At 46.3% G+C, this 20,013-nt stretch overlaps 1 protein-coding gene across 2 annotated transcripts; it reads left to right on the top strand.

The window, feature by feature from the left end:
- The first annotated feature begins 692 nt into the window (after positions 1-692).
- On the top strand, positions 693-18,980 carry LOC148641824 (uncharacterized). 2 transcript variants are annotated; one of them, XM_088618801.1, is made up of 9 exons: positions 693-868; positions 1,999-2,094; positions 5,764-5,962; positions 8,350-8,540; positions 9,819-9,995; positions 10,600-10,755; positions 13,772-13,909; positions 14,695-14,787; positions 16,877-18,980. In XM_088618801.1, the coding sequence occupies exons 1-9, from the start codon at positions 854-856 to the stop codon at positions 17,291-17,293; spliced, it is 1,482 nt and encodes a 493-aa protein (XP_088474927.1). In that variant the 5' UTR covers positions 693-853; the 3' UTR covers positions 17,294-18,980. The 2 variants fall into 2 exon arrangements, with proteins under 2 accessions (XP_088474927.1, XP_088474928.1); XM_088618802.1 differs by lacking the exon at positions 1,999-2,094 and having other exon boundaries at positions 695-868.
- The last annotated feature ends 1,033 nt before the right edge of the window (positions 18,981-20,013 follow it).

Genomic DNA, 20,013 nt, shown 5'->3' with positions numbered 1-20,013 from the left:
AGTGTTGCATTAAACTTGGGCTCACATGTGAGAGAGAGAATTATAAGTGTTGTACAGCAAATTAAGTTACCTCATAATAACTTTTTATACTCATGTTGCCTGTGCTGACTTGCATGCCCTTTAGAATCAGTTCCATGTACAGTAACAGAAAACACCAAACAGAGCTGTACATGGTATACATATTACTACTTACACAATTTACTGTAAGAACATTAGTATAATCTTGTTATCACTTGGTGTCAAAGTGGCTTCTAAAAGCGCCTTAATTTTAAGACACATGGTACTTCGCCGACAACAGGGTTCAGAGCATGTACTTTTCCCCGAATGTTGCAAGGTTCGAATAAAACAGAATGCCAAGTTTTTTTTTAAACAAATATTTCCGAAAAGCTTTCATTCAGGAGCATGCATGTACGCTTTGTCCTGTATGTCCGCCTCCAAAAGCGCTTCCTGCTTTGGCAAGTTTGTTGGCGTCTGTGCATATGTCTGTACACTAGTTTATTTGTGATCTTAGATGAGCTAATCAGAGAGTTAAAAAAATCACGGTTGTAGATTGCTTTCCCCAGTTAAATCCCACACAAGGGCCGGAGGGTCTGGCGAGTACTCCTTCGTTGATTAGGGAAGCCGCACAGACAGCCGTGCAGCGTCACTGCGCTCCCGGCTCCGCCAGCGCTGTACGTCACTGTCGTAGCTTACGGAGCCCGTCTGCGCAAGTGGCGCAAGTCTGTGTGTGCAGCCACCGATGACGAACAGCGCAGAGCCCGGACCCTGCAGGCGCTATGTTCCGCTGGTTTAAACCGAGAAAAAGCCGCTAGAAGCCGGACACGGGACTCGGTTGTAACGCCTCTTCGGGGAAATGGCAGCTTTTATCGTAAGTACGCGAGGGAGCAGCTCAAAGTTTCTGCGGAGCCGTTTCCGGGGCCCCGGCTCGTTCTAATGTTTACTTCTGTAACCAAGCAAGGCCTTTTGGTGGTTTACGTTTTCCAAGCTTTAAAAGAGCAAAAAGCGGGGGTGGCACCAGCTGTTTCTCCCGAAAGTCCGCAACATTTTAAAGCGCAACGCCTAAAATGCACCCGTGAGTCCCTGCATGAAGGAGAGAGCGCGATGGCCGAAAAGTGAAAAGACGGTTTTTTAGCGGAATTTCTGGAAAGTCAAACATGGACCCTGGCGAAGCGAAAGAGGGGACAGCCGCTCTGTAGCGGGAGGCTCATGCAGGCGGCGCAGTTCGCGCTCGGCCCGGCAGGGGGCGCTGTTTCTCACGACGTGTTATTGTTCAACGCGAAACGCGTACCGGGAGCTGCACTTGGGACACCGACGCGAAAAAGCGCAAGTGTATGTGCGTGTTCGGCAATTAAAACTGCAGTTATGAAGTCATGCCAAAAAAAAAAAAAACCGGCAAGAAAAGTGCACTTTAAAATATCTTGTGTGTTGATTTGGACTGCTTTTCACTGCTGTAGCTTCTTGAGAGATTGGGCAGAGCTGCTGTGTGCAATGTATTTTATCCGTTGCTACCACAGTGTTAATAGGTGTTCCGTAGAAATATTTGACTTTTTAACGTGAGCTCTGTGAGGATGAGGCGCGATTATTTAGCGTTACGATATTTTATTCCCACCGTTGAGACGTACTGATGCATTCTTCGTGGATATCATTTTTTTTTTCTAGTTGCGTTTTGGTGTCAGAATATAACTGCTCTGCCCGATCAGAAATGTAAATTTATGTTTCTGTTTGCAGTAGTACACACCCACTTCTATTTAGCACAGTCATTCGAGACAGACGCGTAGGGGGAGCACAGGAGCTGGGCTGTGGTTCGGCCTGAACTTCGTGTTTCTTTTCAGTGGACTAAGTGTGAGGAAACAGGCTCTCACTTGTCACTCTGTTTCTCCCCGAGTCTGCGCCACTTCGACACCCTTAAACACCCAGCTCCGACCATGCTGGGCCCAGTATCCGAAGATTCAGCTGTAACAAGTCTGTCAGGCGCTTTGACATCCCCTCTTGTTTCAGATGCAGTCTTCCTGGTTGGACAGCCTAGCAGAAACGCAGTACAGTCTATCCCTGCCCGGCTCCCAGCTCCAGCCCTGGCTGGCTTCCTTCCTGCAGGTGTTATAGCTCTCTATAAATCCGCAGCACCTACAGAGCTGGCAACGTGTTTGAAAGGCTGCAGTCGAGCCAGTGGTTTGATCGTTAGGAGTTGTGTTGTTAGAATGAAAACGCGCAGGACTGCGTCTCTGCGGGACCCGGTGTTTAAATTCCCTCCTAATCTGAATGTTGTAAAGAGTCTGGGCTTCTCCTTTTCGGAACATACGCCTGTCCTGACTAATTCGTCTAGCAACATATCTTCTTAGTTAGAAATGTAAAGATCATGAAAACAAGCCTGGTTGTTGGTACCTACAGACAAGTCCATACTGAGGTGGACGCATTTCTTCAAATCCCCTTCTAGTTAGCTTATTCAGCTTTGGTAAATCTTATTTGGTGGTCGATAGGTCTGTGTTTTTGATTCCCGAATAAGCAATATGCAGCAGTGTAAGAAATATGTAAAATACTGCTGCTGTTAACCTTTATATATTGAAACTTCTGGAGTTTTTGGAGATTGGTTTCTCTTTTAGATGTTCTTGACATTTCACACAGTTTCACTACTTACTAGTTGAAGTTTTTTTTCTCTAATGTCTGACTGAAATTTTGAAGGATGACTGTGCAGGTCAAACACTCACAAAACTGCCAAACTGTTTTTAGCTGGTGCCTTCCAAAATGATGCTTTGTGCAGGCCCTGGAGATACGAACTGGAGGAGCCCAGTCCAGTTCAGAGCGGTAATAGTGTTTCCTTCCAGGCTAATTGGGTTTGCCAGGAATTCACCCACATGCCAGGTATTTGTGGGAAACTGGAATTGTGGTGCTTCCAGAGCAGTAATCATTAGAAATCAGATCTCCGATTGCGTTTCTTGTGTCATTGGGGTGAAATATCTTCACCTCAGGTGGTGAAAGCGTTCTGCCATGGGTATATCTATTTCCCTAATAACGAGATAGTTGTGTTCCTGAAAGACACTGCATTATTGAAAAAAAGCCATAATAGTAACCATTGATCCAGTGGAAATTACGGCATTAGGGGATAGAGAGTTCTGAGCCAGCATCATGACTGAAAATGTTCTATGTAGTTTGTCATACTCATTATATTTTGTATACAATCTTGTATAATGACAGGGTTTTGGTGCTAATTAAGATTTCATTAAACAAAGACTGTACTTGTTTTTCTGGCGGCTTCAGTGGTGACCGGTGATGACGGGGGCCGCTCTGAGTGCCGTGTCGGTGTCGCTGTGCTCGGTTCAGGGGCTGTGAGTGCGCTGCGTGTTGGTGTGCTTTCCATGCTGTTCTGCTGATGCGCCCAAAAGGACACTGCAGTACTGTTGCAAGAGAGAGTAGCCCCCTGAGACTGGCAGCTGACGAGGAAGCAGACAGAGCCCTTCTGAGTTTTAATGCTGCTGTGAGCAGGAAAGGCTGCAGGATATTTATTTTCCATTTGTTGATGGATTGCATCTCAGTCAGGCAGGTTTTTTTTTCTTTGCAGAAAATGTCTGTCTGCTTGATGTCTTCATTTGAGGCTTTAAGCTCAGTGTAGAAAAGTGCAGATGCTGCTGCTGCTGAGAACTGCCTTGTAGGGTTATGTGGTAAAACATACTAATTGTATTAGGCTTGTTTTATAGACGAAGGGAATTTGCTCATTTAAGCTCTGTTCTCAGAAAGAATGTGAAAGAAGCTCATGACTCAATCTGTCCAGCCGCAAGGAAATGCGACATCTTCAGAACTATAGGGAAATTTCTATCTTTTTATTATCTGAAGGAAAAAAATAGTTTCACTTTTTATAAAGTCCTAGCTATTAAAATTCTGTGCTGGGTTTGTACTGGGTGGTCCCATGCTGGTTGTGAGAAGTTGCACTGGCTTCGTGTCGATTCCCTCTGCAGAGGAGAGTGTCCTTGTTTCCCGAGACTGGCTCACCGAGTTCCTGCTGTTTCCCAGCCCCTCGTCGGAGGCTGCAGTCTGGCAGAGAGGTGGCAAGGGGTCAGGGCTGGATCGTGAGTGCGGGAGGGGGCAGTATTGATTCCCTCCCCCTCGTTTGCGCAGCAGGAGCCGGATGAGCTGTGCGCTGGGTGTTCCTCTCGGGAGCTTCACGCCCCGTCACTCCCTGTTATCCCCGGTGTTGTCCGAGCCTGCCGCAGCGCTCCGGGCGGGCTCCAGCCTGACCCTCGCCCCGCTGTCCTTGTCGCAGCGCCAGCCTCGGCCTGAGCGTGCACTCGCCGGGAAGAGCTGCTGTCAGTGCTTCCCAGCCTTGCGTCAGGAGCTGTTTCCTGCACCGTACCGCTGGAAGATTTTCCCTTCATTTCCTTTGAATCTTGCCTGCATCTGGGTAGTTTTCAAACGGTTATGGATAAGTAGGGTTTCATCAGGGAACAGCGCGCATTTCTTTGTTGTCAGTAGTCAGTTCCCATGGCTCTGAATCTGTAGAGGTGGTGTACAGTAGTCGTTGCTCTTATCAGTGCTCTGTGTTATGTGATGCTTCTAGAGAAGAAGCATGTCTTCTAGGGTTGGATGATAGTTATGTATAACATGTATCACAACATGACTTTTTAACAGTGATATTGTTTGGGAAAATAAGTATTGCGATAAAGGCTAAAGAGATTACAATCTGTTCTATGTAGCTTTTTTATAATCTATAAACATTCTGATCAATACATTCCTTTATTTTGGTTAAGACTTGTTGTTAACAGAACTTAGCAATTACACAAAGGCCAAAAATTGCAAAGATTGTAAAATACTGTGATATGAATTGTATTGTATTTTGCTTTTTACCAATAAAATATTTCTGTGAGTTAAAATATCATATCATGCAAGCAACACACACCCAGTTGCAAAAATGTGACAGAGGTGAAAGTAAAACATGATCTAAATGACACATTATTTTAATGTATATTTTTAACAGGTTAAAATAATATGAGGAACATTTTTTAGTTTATCATCCACCCTTAATGTCTTCATGATAAATATGTAATGTAATTATATAATCATTTTCAGTGTACCCTAATTGTGCTTAATCAAATAATTTGTGCTAAATTAAGGTTCAGTAGATATTTAACAGATTGTATTAGGATTTACATTGTACAGTATATTCCCCACATAAACCTGTTCCAGACCATTTTCATTTTTCGTTTTATCTTCATTGTTTGGATTTCTTAATTTTACGTATTGCTTCATTAGGTCTGATCGCTTTAAACACACGTCTCTATGGAGCAGACATACCTATTGGAACCAAATTCTCGCCTGCTCTTCCATACGTCAAACTGCAGAACGTGCTGTGTTACAGCCTCGAATGCAGGCGTTGTGCAGAGGCCTCTGAATGAATAGCGCAAGGCCATAAAATTAGGAACATCTCCCAGCGACTGAGTGGGCCTGAACAAGGCGGACTGCAGCCCAGTCCCGTTCCATTCGTCTGGCAGGAGGGCTTTCGGCTCAGGGCAGTGGTCTGTGAGATTGGTGGACCTTCGGCCGGTTCCTCCAGCTTTCAGCAGGACGGGCAACTGGGGACAAGCCGGTCAGGGAAGCTCTTGTGCAGCCGTGCACTGCCTGCTGCTGGGAGGTCCCATTCAGTCGACTGGCTGCTCCAGACATGTTGAATGATAAAAGCGAGACGAGTACAAGAACAGCGTGCGGGCTGTTTTAAACCCCATTGTTTCTCCTGCGTTGCAGGCAATTGTAACAGTACTGTTCTGCACATCCTAGGCGCACCCCTCTGTGAGGATCAAGGGCACGGAGCACAGCTACAACCCGGTCCTGTGCCAGGATGAGAAGTGCACAGCCCGGGCCAAGGGCTCCCACATGCACTGCCCCTTCTGCAGCATCGCTGAGGCCTACCAGGACCCCGTCATCCTGCGGGCGCACTACCGAGTCAAGCACGTGGACAAAGGCATCGACTTCGCAGGTACTTCGCCCCCCGTTCCGTAGGGCCTCGACAAGGGGGCTGTTGGCGCTGCGTCTTGCCGTGTGTGCGAGTGCGTGTGCTCTGCCGTCACAGAGCGTGCAAGGAAACGTCAGACTCCCTTTGCGCAGCAAATTGATTGCCTTGAGTTTTTACAAGCCTGAGCCTCTCCTGTAAACCGACACAAGGTGCTGGGTATTAGAAGATTTTTAAAGTATCTCAGCCTGTGAAGCTGTGAGGATATTGCTTTTCTGCTCATCCAGTGTAACCTCAAGATCTTGTACCATCTAAAATCAAGCTGCCAAACAGTTTGGTTCCTATTAGCTGCCCTGCTCTGGTATTCTCGAGGGTGGTTGAGGTGTTGTTTTCATCCCTGTGTCATGTCCTCTGTTGATCAGGTCTTGTACTCGTACGTCCTGATGGGAGGGAATTACTGAAAACTGATGGATATTTTGCGTTTCATTTTTTAGACCAGTGAAAAGCTGGTGGGAATAATGTTTATGTAGTTGTTATTGGTTTGTGTCACAATGAATAATCATGGTTCAGATGGATGTGTAGTAGCAAATGACAAATGTGTTTCTTCTGCTACTCTTGATCCCCACTTTGTGTTCTATTTTACTTGATGGGGGCGGCATGGGGGTGCAGTGCTCAGCATTGCCGCCTCACAGCACTGGGGCCCTGGCCACAGTTCCAGGGGTGCTGTCTGTATTGAGTTTGCATGTTCTCCCTGTGTTGCCTGCACTCACGCTAAGGAACTTTGTTTTTTATACTTGTTGATTTTGACACCTTCAGTAAATGTTGGTTGAACTGTTATATTTAGAAGGATTTTGTTTATCTTCTGAAGGAAAGTTAAAATGTTGTATTTGTCTAGTTTTGATAAAGAAAATGCACTCTGTAACTATTTTCTACTGCAGTGCCAGCCTAATTGTGGGATAATGAAAAGGGGAAAGAGTTTCTCCTTAGACTGCTTGGTTTGTTGTTTAGTGGACTCAAATTTGCCATCTGATTTTTGGAAGACCTTTATTTTTGCGTAGTCTGGGTGACTGTAATTGTAAAAAATGCAGGTGTTGTCACGTTGAGGGGATGCATGTACAGTAGCTGTGTAAATTTCCTCTTCTTCCCTAGTGTGAGAGATTAGAATTGCATTTTCCAATAGAAAGTCAGAACGCTGTACTAGTTCATGAAACCTTGTAGGAAATATATTTGGTCATATAATAAGGAAACCTATCTGATTGGATTAGTGAAAGTTATTTTTATTCAAAGTGTGAAATTGCATAGGGACAATTCTGCTGCAAACTTAAAGTCAGCAGGGTCGTGTTTTTCAAAGCGATGCACTCATGCAAACCCAGAGGAAGTGATTAAGGGCCTGTGTTTGCATCTATGCAAACTGTCAGTCCTATGGGTATCATTTTCCTGCCGAGGAAAGAGAATTTCGTGCTGTGTGGCTGAACTGTGAAATGTGCATAAACGAAATTTTGAAACCCACTTAACCATTCAGCTTGCATTGGTAAATACCTGGGACCAAACACATTGAAACGTTTTGATAACATTGTGAAACAGTCATGTAGGTCTGTCTGCTGATCTGTCAGAAAGTGACCTCACTTGGTTGATTCTGTACAGTTGGCCCGGGTCTCCTTTGCCAGTTGACCTCTGCGGAAATGAGCGAGCCCAGGTATTGATCAGCTGTGATCACGGAGCTTCAGACACTGCAGCTGACCGGAGGAAGGAGACCGCAGAGGCAGTTAGAAAGGCACGAGACGGGACTCAAAGGAACCACTTATATAACTGCCACTTTTCCTCTTATGTCACCTCTTCCTTGTTGCGTCTTCTTGCTTTTTATGTTCTTTACGGTTCTCTACTCTTTCTAGCTTGAGTGCTTTTTTTTGCCTTGCCAGCTTGAAAATAGCATAAAAGTAGCTTATGTTTAGTTTCCTCTAAGGTATTTGAGAGAAAAGCAAACTTTCTTTGGTGCCCTTTGATAAAGCTCAGTCAGAGCCTGTCCAGCTACGAGCAGAGGTGCCTGCTGGGTGAGTTGTGTTGAAAGGAAATGGAATTCAAAGAAGAATCATTGCTTACAGAAAAGAAGATGGCATAAAGTGCCTTTCTAGAAATCTCTCACCCTTGGATCAACACTTGGTAGAAAGCCACTTTTACAGCTCTATACTGTATTTCATCTCTCTGTTTTCATTGTCTGATCTGCCAGATACATTTAGGCCTGTTTGTTGTCCTCTGCAGTCCATTCTTAATTATTAAACACTTGTGTGTCTTTCTGGTCACGTTGGTCCAGCATGGTCTGGCTCCAATAACCAGGCCATACGGACGGCAGGGCCTTGTCAGTCTGCCGCCGAGCTGTGTCATGAACTGCCTCTGCCCTCTGCTCTGGTCCTCAGGCTTGAAGGTGCTGCGCTGCTGCAATCACTGTGAGATCGTGGGGACCATCAAAGGGGAGAAGAAGTTCAAAGGGGCCCACTGGCACTGCTACCGCTGCCGAAACGGCTTCAACCGCCGCGACGAGGCCGTCAAGCATTACAAGACCCACTTCCGCAACCCGCACACCACCTTCCAGATTCAGATCACCCAGGTATCGGGTCCCGGGGGGCCGAACTGTGAACAGGAGCTCAGCTTTAGTACAGGTAGAGCCCGAAGAGTGTTTGCGCCGAGCACCGCTTGAGTCCCGTGGGTCTCAAACAAGGGTTCGAACCTGGGTCACATCATGAGCCTCATGACCTAGATTCCCAGGGGTGAAACAGGGTGGGTGCTAGTTGGCCAGGGGTCTGTTGCTCTTGGGAGAATTGCAGGTGCTGCTGTTACACCTGATGTCTGCGGTTTGCGGTGATGTCAGCGAGGGCACCTGATGCTCCTTCATTTGGCACTTCTGCACCAGAGAGGCACTATGGGGCTTCTAGCATGTCTAAAGCTCATCAGATCGAAGCAGGGCTGCTGGTTCTCAGGGCTCTTGCCAAGTCTCAAACTGTAACAGATTTGATGAGAATGTAATGAAAAAAATCCATTTCATAATTACCTAATATTATTGCTGAAGGCAGCCAGGAGTGTGTAAACTATGAGTTGTGTTTGTAAAACAGTAGTTGCAGATGTGTCTTTCTTGAGATCCACCTGCCTGGCTCAGAGGTATAAAGGCAAAGCTCAGCACTTTCCTGATAGACAGCTGTCCTCCCCTGCTACATTTATGGGACTGGGTATCGATACCATTGGGTTTGTGGGCATGAATAGTGTCTTTGTTAGTTTTGCTTTGAGCAAAAAAAAAAAAACTTTTGTTTTTTTAAATGATCACATTTTATGTGCTTACGATAGTGTTTTGTTGGCTATTTTGGCAAGTTAAGGACTGCTCAATTGATGCCTTATCTATTTCAGAAAAAAAGTCTTGATTCACCATTTGAGTCAGCATTTGATGTAGCATTTTAACACAGAGGAACTTTACGTGTCTGTCGTATTTAATTTTGTGTGGGAGGAAGGAATTTCAGACACTTTCGGTTTAGGCTGTGGGATTATGGTATTCATCTAACAATCAGTGTATAACTTGAATTGTTAATGTGGTGTCCGTTAATGGTGAACTTTAATGTTCCTGGTGAGTGACTTTTAAGTAGTATTGTAACTTTACCCCAAAGTGTAACAAAACAAATAATGCTGTGAGTCCTGAGTGCCTGACAGTATTCGTGATGCACACTGACAGTGAGATGGTCCCAGGCGTGTTGCTAACGTGTTTCCAGTTTGGGTGTTTAGCCTTTGATTGCAAACGTGACCTTGATGAGGCCGCTGGGGTTCCAGGGCGCAGCTGGCCCTGTGGCTGTGGGTAGCAGCTGACGGGGGCTCTGGGCTCCTGTGGTCTGTCTGTTCCCAGGAGGTTAACAGCCGGCAGTATTATGAGCAGAGTGCGGAGGCACATCCCAAGGCCTACAGCGGACTGCCCGTCACGGCTGGCTCGAATGGGGACTACAGCACCATCGGCTCCATTCTGGCACAGACTGTTATTGCCACGGCCGCAGGCACGGAGACTCTCCTCACCGAGGTGCCCAAGGTACGCCAGGGGCCTGCTGTGGCGCCAGGGTCAGGAACTGGGTGTCAAAAATGTCCTGGCCTGCTCACCGGCCAAATGCACCTCGTTAACGCGAGAACGATGGTGCACATGAGATTTATACTTTAGCGCAGTACAGAACCAATTATCATCCTGCTGAAAGGTTACATCCACTACATGATATACAGTCATATATAAATGTACCGTTAATGCAGTGCAAAACTCAAGCATCGCATGCATGCTGTAATTGATCTAGCCTAGATTAAAGATATTTCCAAAAGATTAAAGGGAAATGTGTCCTTGTTGAAAAATTGTTTTTTTTTCTTTCTGTTTAAATAAGAGGACACGTGTGTGCAATGGTTCAAATTTGATAGCCTTGTTTGCACCCTTACATGAACTGTGGCCTAGCAGCAGTCTGAAGCTAGAGGTCTTTAACTTCCTTCTGCTTTGAGTTTCTGATTTTGGAGACTCACGCAGGCGCAGTTTGTGCAGTGTGAGATGTTATTATACATTTATACATCTAAGCTGTGCTCCTCAGCATCAATGGGTGTGGGTCTCCTGACTGAATGAACCGACGTGGCCGTCTGTGGTCTCTGCCTCTTTAAAGGACAGCAGTGTGAGCAATGGCATTGCAGTGGGAGCGGAGGAGACAGTGGGGCCCTCCCCACAGGCCACGGGCAGACAGACTCTGGTCCTCATGGACCCCGACGGAGAGACTGGCAACCTGGTCTATGAAGAAACGGCCAGCATGGTCACAGAACAGGTACCACCTCCGGGGCGCTACTGTCCGTATGCAACAGAATTTCTCCTTCCTGGTCAGGTTTGCAGCTCCAGCTTTTTTAAAATTTCGATTTGCCGATTATTTTTGTTATACCCACTCGATTCTGTGTCGTCAGTTGCGTGTTTGTTGGCCTGCAGTGGAGAGGCCTGTGTTTGCAAGCTGTGTGGCCCCACACGTCCCTCCCCCACAGCCCCGCATGCTCACCAGGTGACTGGGAGGCTGCAGGGGTCACCAGGGCTGAGGGAGCCCTGCGTGGGTAATCCCAGTCACAGTCGGCTAGTGACGTGACCCGGGCTCGAACCCTGTGCTCAGACGAGCCTCAGCCGTTCTGCGGGCCTGGTTTCCTTTCAACTCCGGTCTGCCTTTGGGGCTGATGGGACGCACAGCAAAGCTGACCATGGATTTGTGAGCTGGATTTGTGAGCTGTGGAAGTTTGATTCTGAAAAAATGCCTAGAGAGATATGTTTGAGCCTGTGCCATGCCAGTAGCAGACAGTGAGCTGGGCTGTTGGCTGTTGGCTGTTGGCTGAGTGCTGCCAGGCAGGGCTAGGATTAATTGCACGGGGCCCTCTTGGCAAAACTACAGCTCCTGCTACTTTCAGAGGCCTGCAGGCCTGAGGGACAGACAGGCTGCTCCTCCAGCCTGGGCTGTGTGTCATTGTGTTGAGCGTGCACCATGGCTCTGCAGGGGGGTGCTGGAGCGCGCTCACATCTCTACTGAGTCGGCAAGGGAGTGGCTGCCGGGGAGCTGAGACTGGGAACTGAGCCAGTGCATCATAAAAAATGAATAAAATATAAATCATCCACAATTTAACATGTCTCTGCACCACAAGCTTGATTTGTTTTGAAGGAGACATGTCTCGGTCATAATAATTTGTAACCTGGGTGTCAAGGTGGTGAGTGTTGCTGGCTCGTGGTGCTGGAGCCCTGTGTGGAGTGTGCATGGTCTCCCTGTGTTCACCTCAATTTCCTCTAAGCGCTCCAGTTTCCTCCCACACCTCCGAGACGTGCCGGTTGCCCTGGTGTGTGTTTGTAGATATGTGTGCCCTGTGATGGGCTGGCGTGCCTGCCTCGCACCCGTTGCTTGCTGGGATAGGGCAGTTAGAAACTGGATGGGTGAATAATTCTGAACCTAAAAATACAAAGGCAGATTGTGGTGCATAATATGAAACCAGAAATAAAAAAACATTATCTTGTAGTTGATTTAAACATTTTTGCAGTGCTTTCGTGCTGTATTGTGTCCTTTGGCGCCAGCTCGTCCTGTCTGTTTAATCAGGATGACTGCTTTCTGGGCTCCAAAATGCACCTGTGGCTTTGTTGAAAATACAGACACAAACACGATTTTATTTTTTTGTGTGTTTATCCGGAAAACAATAAAGCCTGCAGATGAGCTTTCTCCGTAGGATAGACGACATTTAATTTTCTTACCCGGAGGAGAGTACAGCACTGTAACACCCTCAGCAATCCAGTAAAGACTGTTAGATGAGGGCGTCTGCTGAGTCTCAGACTGTCAGTCTTTGATGATGGAATGAAAAGACAGCGAGACACTGCTGAACCATTTTAGAGTCTTTGCCTCAGGCTTCCAGTACTGTAGAAACACTCAGGTGTTTAAAAGTTGGAACAAATCAAGACTAAGTGTCAGAAATCCACCACATTTATCTGAGCACCACATTCGTAGCAACAGTTTACCATATTGCTGTAAAATGTGATGCCAGAGCACAGTTTAGTCTAGGCTCAAAGCGGGTCGCACTCGATTTCTTGCGCCATGGAGTCTCGAGGGCTGCCAGGGCTGCTGGGATATATTTAACTCCAGTGGTTGTTTGAACGGGAGAGGGAGGTGATGCCAGTCACCTTGGGCTAACACGGCTCTCGCAGCAGGAGGTGAGTCAGCAGCATTTTAATTACTGGATTGCACTTCCTGTTTCGGAGAAGGATGGGGGGGCGGCTGCCTGCAGCAGAAGGAAGAGACACTGCAATGTGGCGAACAGAAGACAGGGCTGCATGCCCCCCCCCTCGAGCAGAGTCCGAGTGGCTCCTCGCGGTGCCCCTGCTCTTTCACTGCATGTCGCGCTAGTGGCTTCAGCACAGGGACAGCCTGACAGCCGGACAGCCGGGGCACCACAGAGTCCGAGAGATCTCGTGTTCTAAATGTTTGACTGATCCTGCAGACCAACGGAAACAGAGTGCAATTCATTTCAGGTCTCCTGCCTGTGTTCTTTCGCAGCACAGGCAAGTGGTGCCTTTTCACTTCAGTTCAGTTTTTTTTACATCTGGTCTTTCTCTCATGTGTAAGTGTTTCACATGTACTTCCTGTATCGGTGTCTACGTACACGTTTCTGTATGATTTCACAACGTTCCAGCACGCTGCGATCATGCAATATTGTGTTACTAGTAATATTTGCTGGCATATAAAGGTTCATTTGTTTTTCCACTATTGCTTGTACATGGAATGGTGCACACACTTCAAGGAAACTCCACTTGTCTTCTCAGATTGCTCACTCCCAGGCAGCCTCCCTTCTCTTCGGGAAAGAAAGCTCTCATTTCGCTCCGTTATATATTTCAAGCAAGTAAACTGTAACAAGAAAAACTGAGACTTGTCTATAAAGTGTGGAGCTGGGAATTTAAACTTTAAGAACCTGAAATGTCTTCTGTTCCTTCCAGTCTAGTGTTTTACCTCTTGCTTAAAATTGCTTTCCCCATTGCCCGGACAGCCATTTTCTCTAGCATTTCTAAAATATGATAACAGTAGGGGCTTGTGGTTTCCTGTGGATCTAAGGGCAGTTTTCAGCTGCAGTTTTCCAGCTTCCTACTATTATATGTGTAATAGAGATTTGAATGCTGCATAAGAACAAACTTATATTTGTTTTTATTTGTTTATTGCAGAAGCATTGATTTCCGTTATGAAAGCTCCTCTTCCACCCTTCATCGTTATTTTCATGGTGATTGGTTTTGGTCCTTTATCTTCCTCTGCTTCCGTTTGACCCGGGTTCGGGCTGTAGGGCGGGGAGAGCCTGGACCAGGGCCTGCTGCTGGAGAAACAGCTGCTGGAGCTCCACCAGCAGAACCAGGCGCTGAGGCAGGAGAAGGACGAGATGGAGAAGAAGCTGCGGACAGAGATCCAGCAGCTGAAAGATCACGTAAGCGGGAGGGGTGGGGGAGGGGAGGAGGCTCTCCTGTTCCCCTGCAGGCTGGAGGAGACGCCGTGAGAGTTGGAGGTGAAAAGGATGTTTACTGAAGAGGAGCGCCTCAAGGGCTCAGGGGGGTGGGAGCGAAGGGATTGAAATGGGTTTTCTTGTCAGAGTAGATTAAAGGGGTTAGAAAGGCTTAAAAAGATTTGTTTCTTAAATTCAGTCTGGTTTTACCTGTATCGGTTTAAATTTTACAGGCAGTGCATGATTGAATGGTTTATTCTTTTTTTGTGATTTCCCTTCTCACATCTGGACTCTGTAAGATTAATGCATAAATAAGATATGTTATATCTTACTGGTAAGGTCTAAAAACAGTCTGATGATAGTCACTTTTCTAATAGTTTTACAACGGTCGAATTGCAAAGTCAGTACCTGATTCTGTACATGGTAACAATCCAATTAAAAATAAATCATCTTGTGTATGATATAACCCCTTTTCAACCATTTTAGATTATGTTTCCTAGTGGAAGTAGCAATTCTTTTTCCTACGGATTAGAAGGTGAAGTTTTATGCCAAGCACAGGCAGCGTAGCTGAAGATGTTCATCTAGATCAATAAGAATAACCAGGGGAAAGGGGAGAAATGTAGAGTGCTCAGCCAAGCAGGGTTACAGCTGTGGGATGAGAACAGAATCTCCCACAGTGCTGTAAGATGGACTGTACTGTATCACATGAGGATTGTCCACATGTCCTCCTTGACCCTCTCCTCCCATTTCTCATCTCCTCACCCCTGCAGATGACTGGTCTGGTTCAGGCCAACATCAAGATGTTTGAAGAGCTGCAGCTGTACCGGGCCAAGGAGGACACAGAACAGAAGATCAGTAAACTAGTGAGTCCGGTGCCTGATTGTGAACGAGAGGTGGAGATTGCACCAGGGTGAAAATCTCCACAGTGACGTCTGGGCCTGTGAAATCTTTAGAGCACATGCTGCTGAGTGTTGGTTCGTATGTATGCATAGTAGTGTATGCATGCAAAGATTGTCGATGTTTTCTCTGCTTTCATTCACTCGTACATACTAGTGCACACTGTGTGTGGACCTATGGTACATGCAGAAAACTGTACGTTTAGATGTATATATCAAGGATATGAATTGTTCCCCCTCTTTTCTTACCTGAGGCCCAGAATCTTTGGTGCAGAATAAATGTTTTCAGTGCCATTGTGAACATGAGCTCTGCAGCCTTGGTGGCAGCCTACTGCATATGTATTTTCACATGCCCATATTGGGCATAAAAAATGTATATATGTTTGAGGCTTTCCAGTGAATGAGCACCAGTAAATTGCTTCCTGTTCCAGGAATCACCTGATGTAGTTGTTGGGGCCAAAACTCATTTAATTGTACATGTATGTGCAGATGCTGTGAATTAATGTTGGCTGAGTTCACTTCTAATGTTTCGTAGTGTTTGCAGCTACAGCACATTATAGATGAACACAGCGGTCACCTTGAAGATACTGTATAGTTTATTATTATAAGTGGAAGAAACTTGCTTACATGCGTTTTTTGACTATCCTGTATTGGAACTGGATATAGACAATGTTGGAAAACCACAGTGTGCTTTTCTGCTTTCTAACACGGTATTTGTTTTGTGAGGGGTTTACTCAGTTGGATCATAGCAGGTTTTGGAGATCAGACTTTTTTCATGTATCATAAATAATTCAGATTTGTGTCCCAAACTAACATATCATATGACTACTAAGAAAATTGATATTGTAATAATGCTACATTGATGAAAAGAAGGAAGACTATGCTAAATTAAGAATTTTTTTTACATAGTCACATTTTAAATAATAAAAGAAAAATTTAGTGCATGGGGGTTTGGAATTGTTTGTGGGGGTGTGGGGGTGTGGGGGTGTGTGTGTGTGTGTGAGAGGCAGGCTGGCAATGGCTGTGTGTGTGGTTGTGTGTGTGTGTGGGGTGTGAGAGACAGGCTGCTCATGGCTGTGTGTGTGTGTGTGTGTGGGGGGGGGGGGGTGTGAGAGACAGGCTGCTCATGGCTGTGTGTGTGGTTGTGTGTGTGTGGTTGTGTGTGTGTGTGGGGTGTGAGAGACAGGCTGCTCATGGCTGTGTGTGTGGTTGTGTGTGTGTGGTTGTGTGTGTGTGTGGGGTGTGAGAGACAGGCTGCTCATGGCTGTGTGTGTGGTTGTGTGTGTGTGTGTGTGAGAGACAGGCTGCTCATGGCTGTGTGTGTGTGTGTGTGGGGGGGGGGGGGGGGTGTGAGAGACAGGCTGCTCATGGCTGTGTGTGTGTGTGTGTGTGTGTGTGGGGGGGGGGGGGGGGTGTGAGAGACAGGCTGCTCATGGCTGTGTGTGTGGTTGTGTGTGTGTGGTTGTGTGTGTGTGTGGGGTGTGAGAGACAGGCTGCTCATGGCTGTGTGTGTGGTTGTGTGTGTGTGGTTGTGTGTGTGTGTGGGGTGTGAGAGACAGGCTGCTCATGGCTGTGTGTGTGGTTGTGTGTGTGTGTGTGTGTGGGGTGTGAGAGAGAGACAGGCTGCTCATGGCTGTGTGTGTGTGTGTGTGTGTGTGAGAGACAGGCTGCTCATGGCTGTGTGTGTGGTTGTGTGTGTGTGTGTGTGTGTGTGTGTGTGTGAGAGACAGGCTGCTCATGGCTGTGTGTGTGGTTGTGTGTGTGTGTGTGTGTGTGTGTGTGTGTGTGTGTGAGAGACAGGCTGCTCATGGCTGTGTGTGTGGTGTGTGTGTGTGTGTGTGTGTGTGTGTGTGTGTGTGTGTGTGTGTGTGTGTGTGTGTGTGTGTGAGAGACAGGCTGCTCATGGCTGTGTGTGTGGTTGTGTGTGTGGTTGTGTGTGTGTGTGTGTGTGTGTGTGAGAGACAGGCTGCTCATGGCTGTGTGTGTGGTTGTGTGTGTGTGTGTGTGTGTGTGTGTGTGTGAGAGACAGGCTGCTCATGGCTGTGTGTGTGTGCAGGTGGAGACGCTGGAAGCTCAGCACCGTGAGCTGCTGCAGACCCAGCTGGCTGCCCTGCGGAAGGAAGTCCTGCGGGGGGTGCCGGCCCTGCCCGCCAGCGGCGACGGGGCCACTCTGCAGCTCAGCCTGCCCCAGGACGGCGAGGCCGAGGGCGAGGGGGTCATCTCCTTCCTGGGCTCGCCGCAGGGCAGCGGGCAGGAGGGCGAGGAGGGGGCGCTGGCCGGGCTGGAGATCGTGGAGGTCCAGCTGGAGCCGGAGACGCACCTGGCCAAGATGGACAGCCCCCCCCCCACCGTGGCCTCCCTCTACCCTGTGGATGTGTTACAGGACCAACAGGGGGCGCTCTCACCGGGGAAGCGGTCCCCCGAGGAGCAGCCGGAGGATTCGGGTGAAACCAAACGGCAGCGGACCACCTGAGGTGGACAGGCCCGCCCCATTCCTCCAGTTCCCACAGACCTGCCGCTGCAGGCCCGGTGCCCCCTGGCGGGGCACCCTGGCGCCTCAGGCAGGGGAGACTGAACTGTTGACGCAGGACCTGACCTGCACCTGTGAATCCCCACCTCTGGCTGTTCCCAGATGCCCACGTCTTGAAAGCAGCAGCTGCTTTACTGCAAGACAGGAGATGGGAGCAGCGTTTCTTACAACATTCACACAACTGGGCTTCGACCTGGACTGTCACAGTTCACAGAGGATTAAAGATCATATCTGAAGCAGAACTGTGGTTATTTATTTTACTGTACTGTATTTTATTTTTAACATTTTTAAATAGAAGGCATTGTGGAGATGATCTTTCATACCTTGTGCTAAACTCTTCCTCATCACTGACCCATTAATAAATATAATCAGTAAAGAAGGATAAACTGCCACTGATCCAGGTTAGTGTTTTAGAAGAAGATGCACTATTTTAAATGTGTAGCAGTTCAAAAACTCTTTGCAGAAAATGATAAAAAGCTGATTTGAATATGTATGGCAGAAGAGAGACTCAAGGAATGTTCCTTGCTGTCAGCTTTTCAGTGCCACAAGCTCACTGTGATTACATTCAGGCTATTCACCGAGAGTAACGTGCTTTGTAACATGCTGTGGGCTGATACCCACTGCCGTCTAGGATGGGATAAAATGAGCAGATTCTGCATTTAACGTGAAATGGGAGTCTAGCTGTTCAAAGACTGCTGAGGAAGAAGGCCTCGGTCTGCTGTGCCAGCAAGCTGCTTTGATTGCACCCAGCCTGGGGTTTGTCCCTGTCACGGGAGTGTCCATCTGGTGTCGAGTTAAGCCAAAGGATAAAATGATCAATTCATTCTGCATCCTTTAACCAGATATTCTTGTCATCTTACCCATGTTCAGTATGACAGTGTAGTTCTTTTTAAAATGTACTGTATTCCTATTGATCATAATACCTATAGTACTGTTTCCAACAGAGTATGAACGTTTCTGTAAAATGTTTTCAAATGTGTAAAATTGATGGGTGGAGTTGCAGCCTTATCAAGCTTTCCTGTGAGGACACTGCCTTCTGAATTACTTCCATAGTCTTATTATTAAAAAGGAAACTGTGTACGTCTTAGCCTTAATCTGAAGATGATTTTTGCTTTTGGGTGTTGCAGGTCAGCGATGGTAGAGACTGGTAGTGACTGAGAGGCCTATGATGTTGGATACATAAGAACGTTGTGTAATATATCACACATGTGCGCTGCTAATTTACTTCCTCATGTTATTTCATTGCTCACTCAGCAGGATTGTTTTTTCTGCCTTTATAGTACTAGTCAGCAATGAAAATAACGTTGAAGTATCTCAACACGGCTCCCGCTGGAACAAAGTAGGAGCTGGATTTTAGTGCCTGGCTGTTGCCAGCTCTCTGCTTTCTCGTTTCGCACAAAAGCTCGTCCAGGCCGCCGGAGGCAGACGTGCTGGGCGTGGGTTCTGTCACAGGAGCACTGAACAAAGCCCTTCTGTTGTTGGCGATAAGAATTGTAACAGCCACTGCAGTGAAAGACTGATGAGGGTGGGTGTTTACCTTCGGAAATGTAACAGACATTCATAAATAAGCCTTAAGAAGTTTTTGTCATCGTTTGTAAATAACAATAAAGCACCGAGATGAAGATGCCAATGTTTCAGCGTAGTAGCTACTTGCAGGTTGTTGGAAGAACACTTGATTTCTGGCAGGGCCCTGGTGTGGTTTTGAAATATCTCTTTAGCTGTTCATGATAGAAGACTTTTTGAAATCATGACTTCCAGGACATTTCATGCCAAGTTCTCAAGCCTAGCGTTTTTACTAAATTTATTAAATCAAATGTAACATAAATTGTACTGCAACTTATGAAACCACTCCTGCCATTACTGGAATTGCAAGTTCTTATTTGCTAGTCTGATTAAAAGTAATTTTGAATTAGTGGTGGCCATTTGTAAAGACAGGATAAAGATTAATAAAAATTAATCTCCTGTGATCTGAGTGTTGTAGAAATATGCTTAGATAAGAAAATGATCATAATTCACCTTTGGGGGGATAAAATAGTATTCCATATAATGACCATATTAAACCACTGAAAAAAATACAGCAACCTAAATTTGTATAAAAATATTAAATGTTTATTTTTAAATTGTTGTGCTGTCAATTTACACCGTAGGTCACAAAATGTGATACGTTATGCGGCTCCTCGTTCTTTTGACTTCTTTTTAAATTATTTTTTTTAAATACTTTGAAATCTCCCAGTTAGATTTCAACAATTAAAATGCGCTATTTGGCAAATATATGAGTCAGAAATTGAATTTAGCCATTGACAGCTAGTATTGATGGGGACGTTCAGGCTGAGGGCATTACTCTTCTTCAGGGAACGAATTTTTACTTGCCAATATATACCCAAAGGTAAAAAAAAACCTCTGTGTTGAAATACCCTACTCTCCTATGTGTACATCTCGATTCTTCCCCTGACTGCACGGTAGACACAAAGCACTGAGACATGAGAAATGTCAGCCTCAATGAAAGCTTTTAGATGTTTCTATAATTGTTCTGGCAATAGGTTGTTTTGTCAAGTCATACTTGACATATTGAACACTACTGTGATCTGTGATAAAAGTCAGAGAGCATTTGATTTAATTATTTAGCTGATTGCGTTTCTTAACTAGAGACGGAACAATACCTT

This window comes from Lepisosteus platostomus, chromosome 24 (assembly GCF_059453375.1).
Source record: "Lepisosteus platostomus isolate fLepPlt1 chromosome 24, fLepPlt1.hap1, whole genome shotgun sequence".
Classification (NCBI taxonomy): Eukaryota; Metazoa; Chordata; class Actinopteri; order Semionotiformes; family Lepisosteidae; genus Lepisosteus; species Lepisosteus platostomus.
Note: the sequence above shows the minus strand (reverse complement) of the source record. Positions and strands in the feature narration are given on the sequence as shown.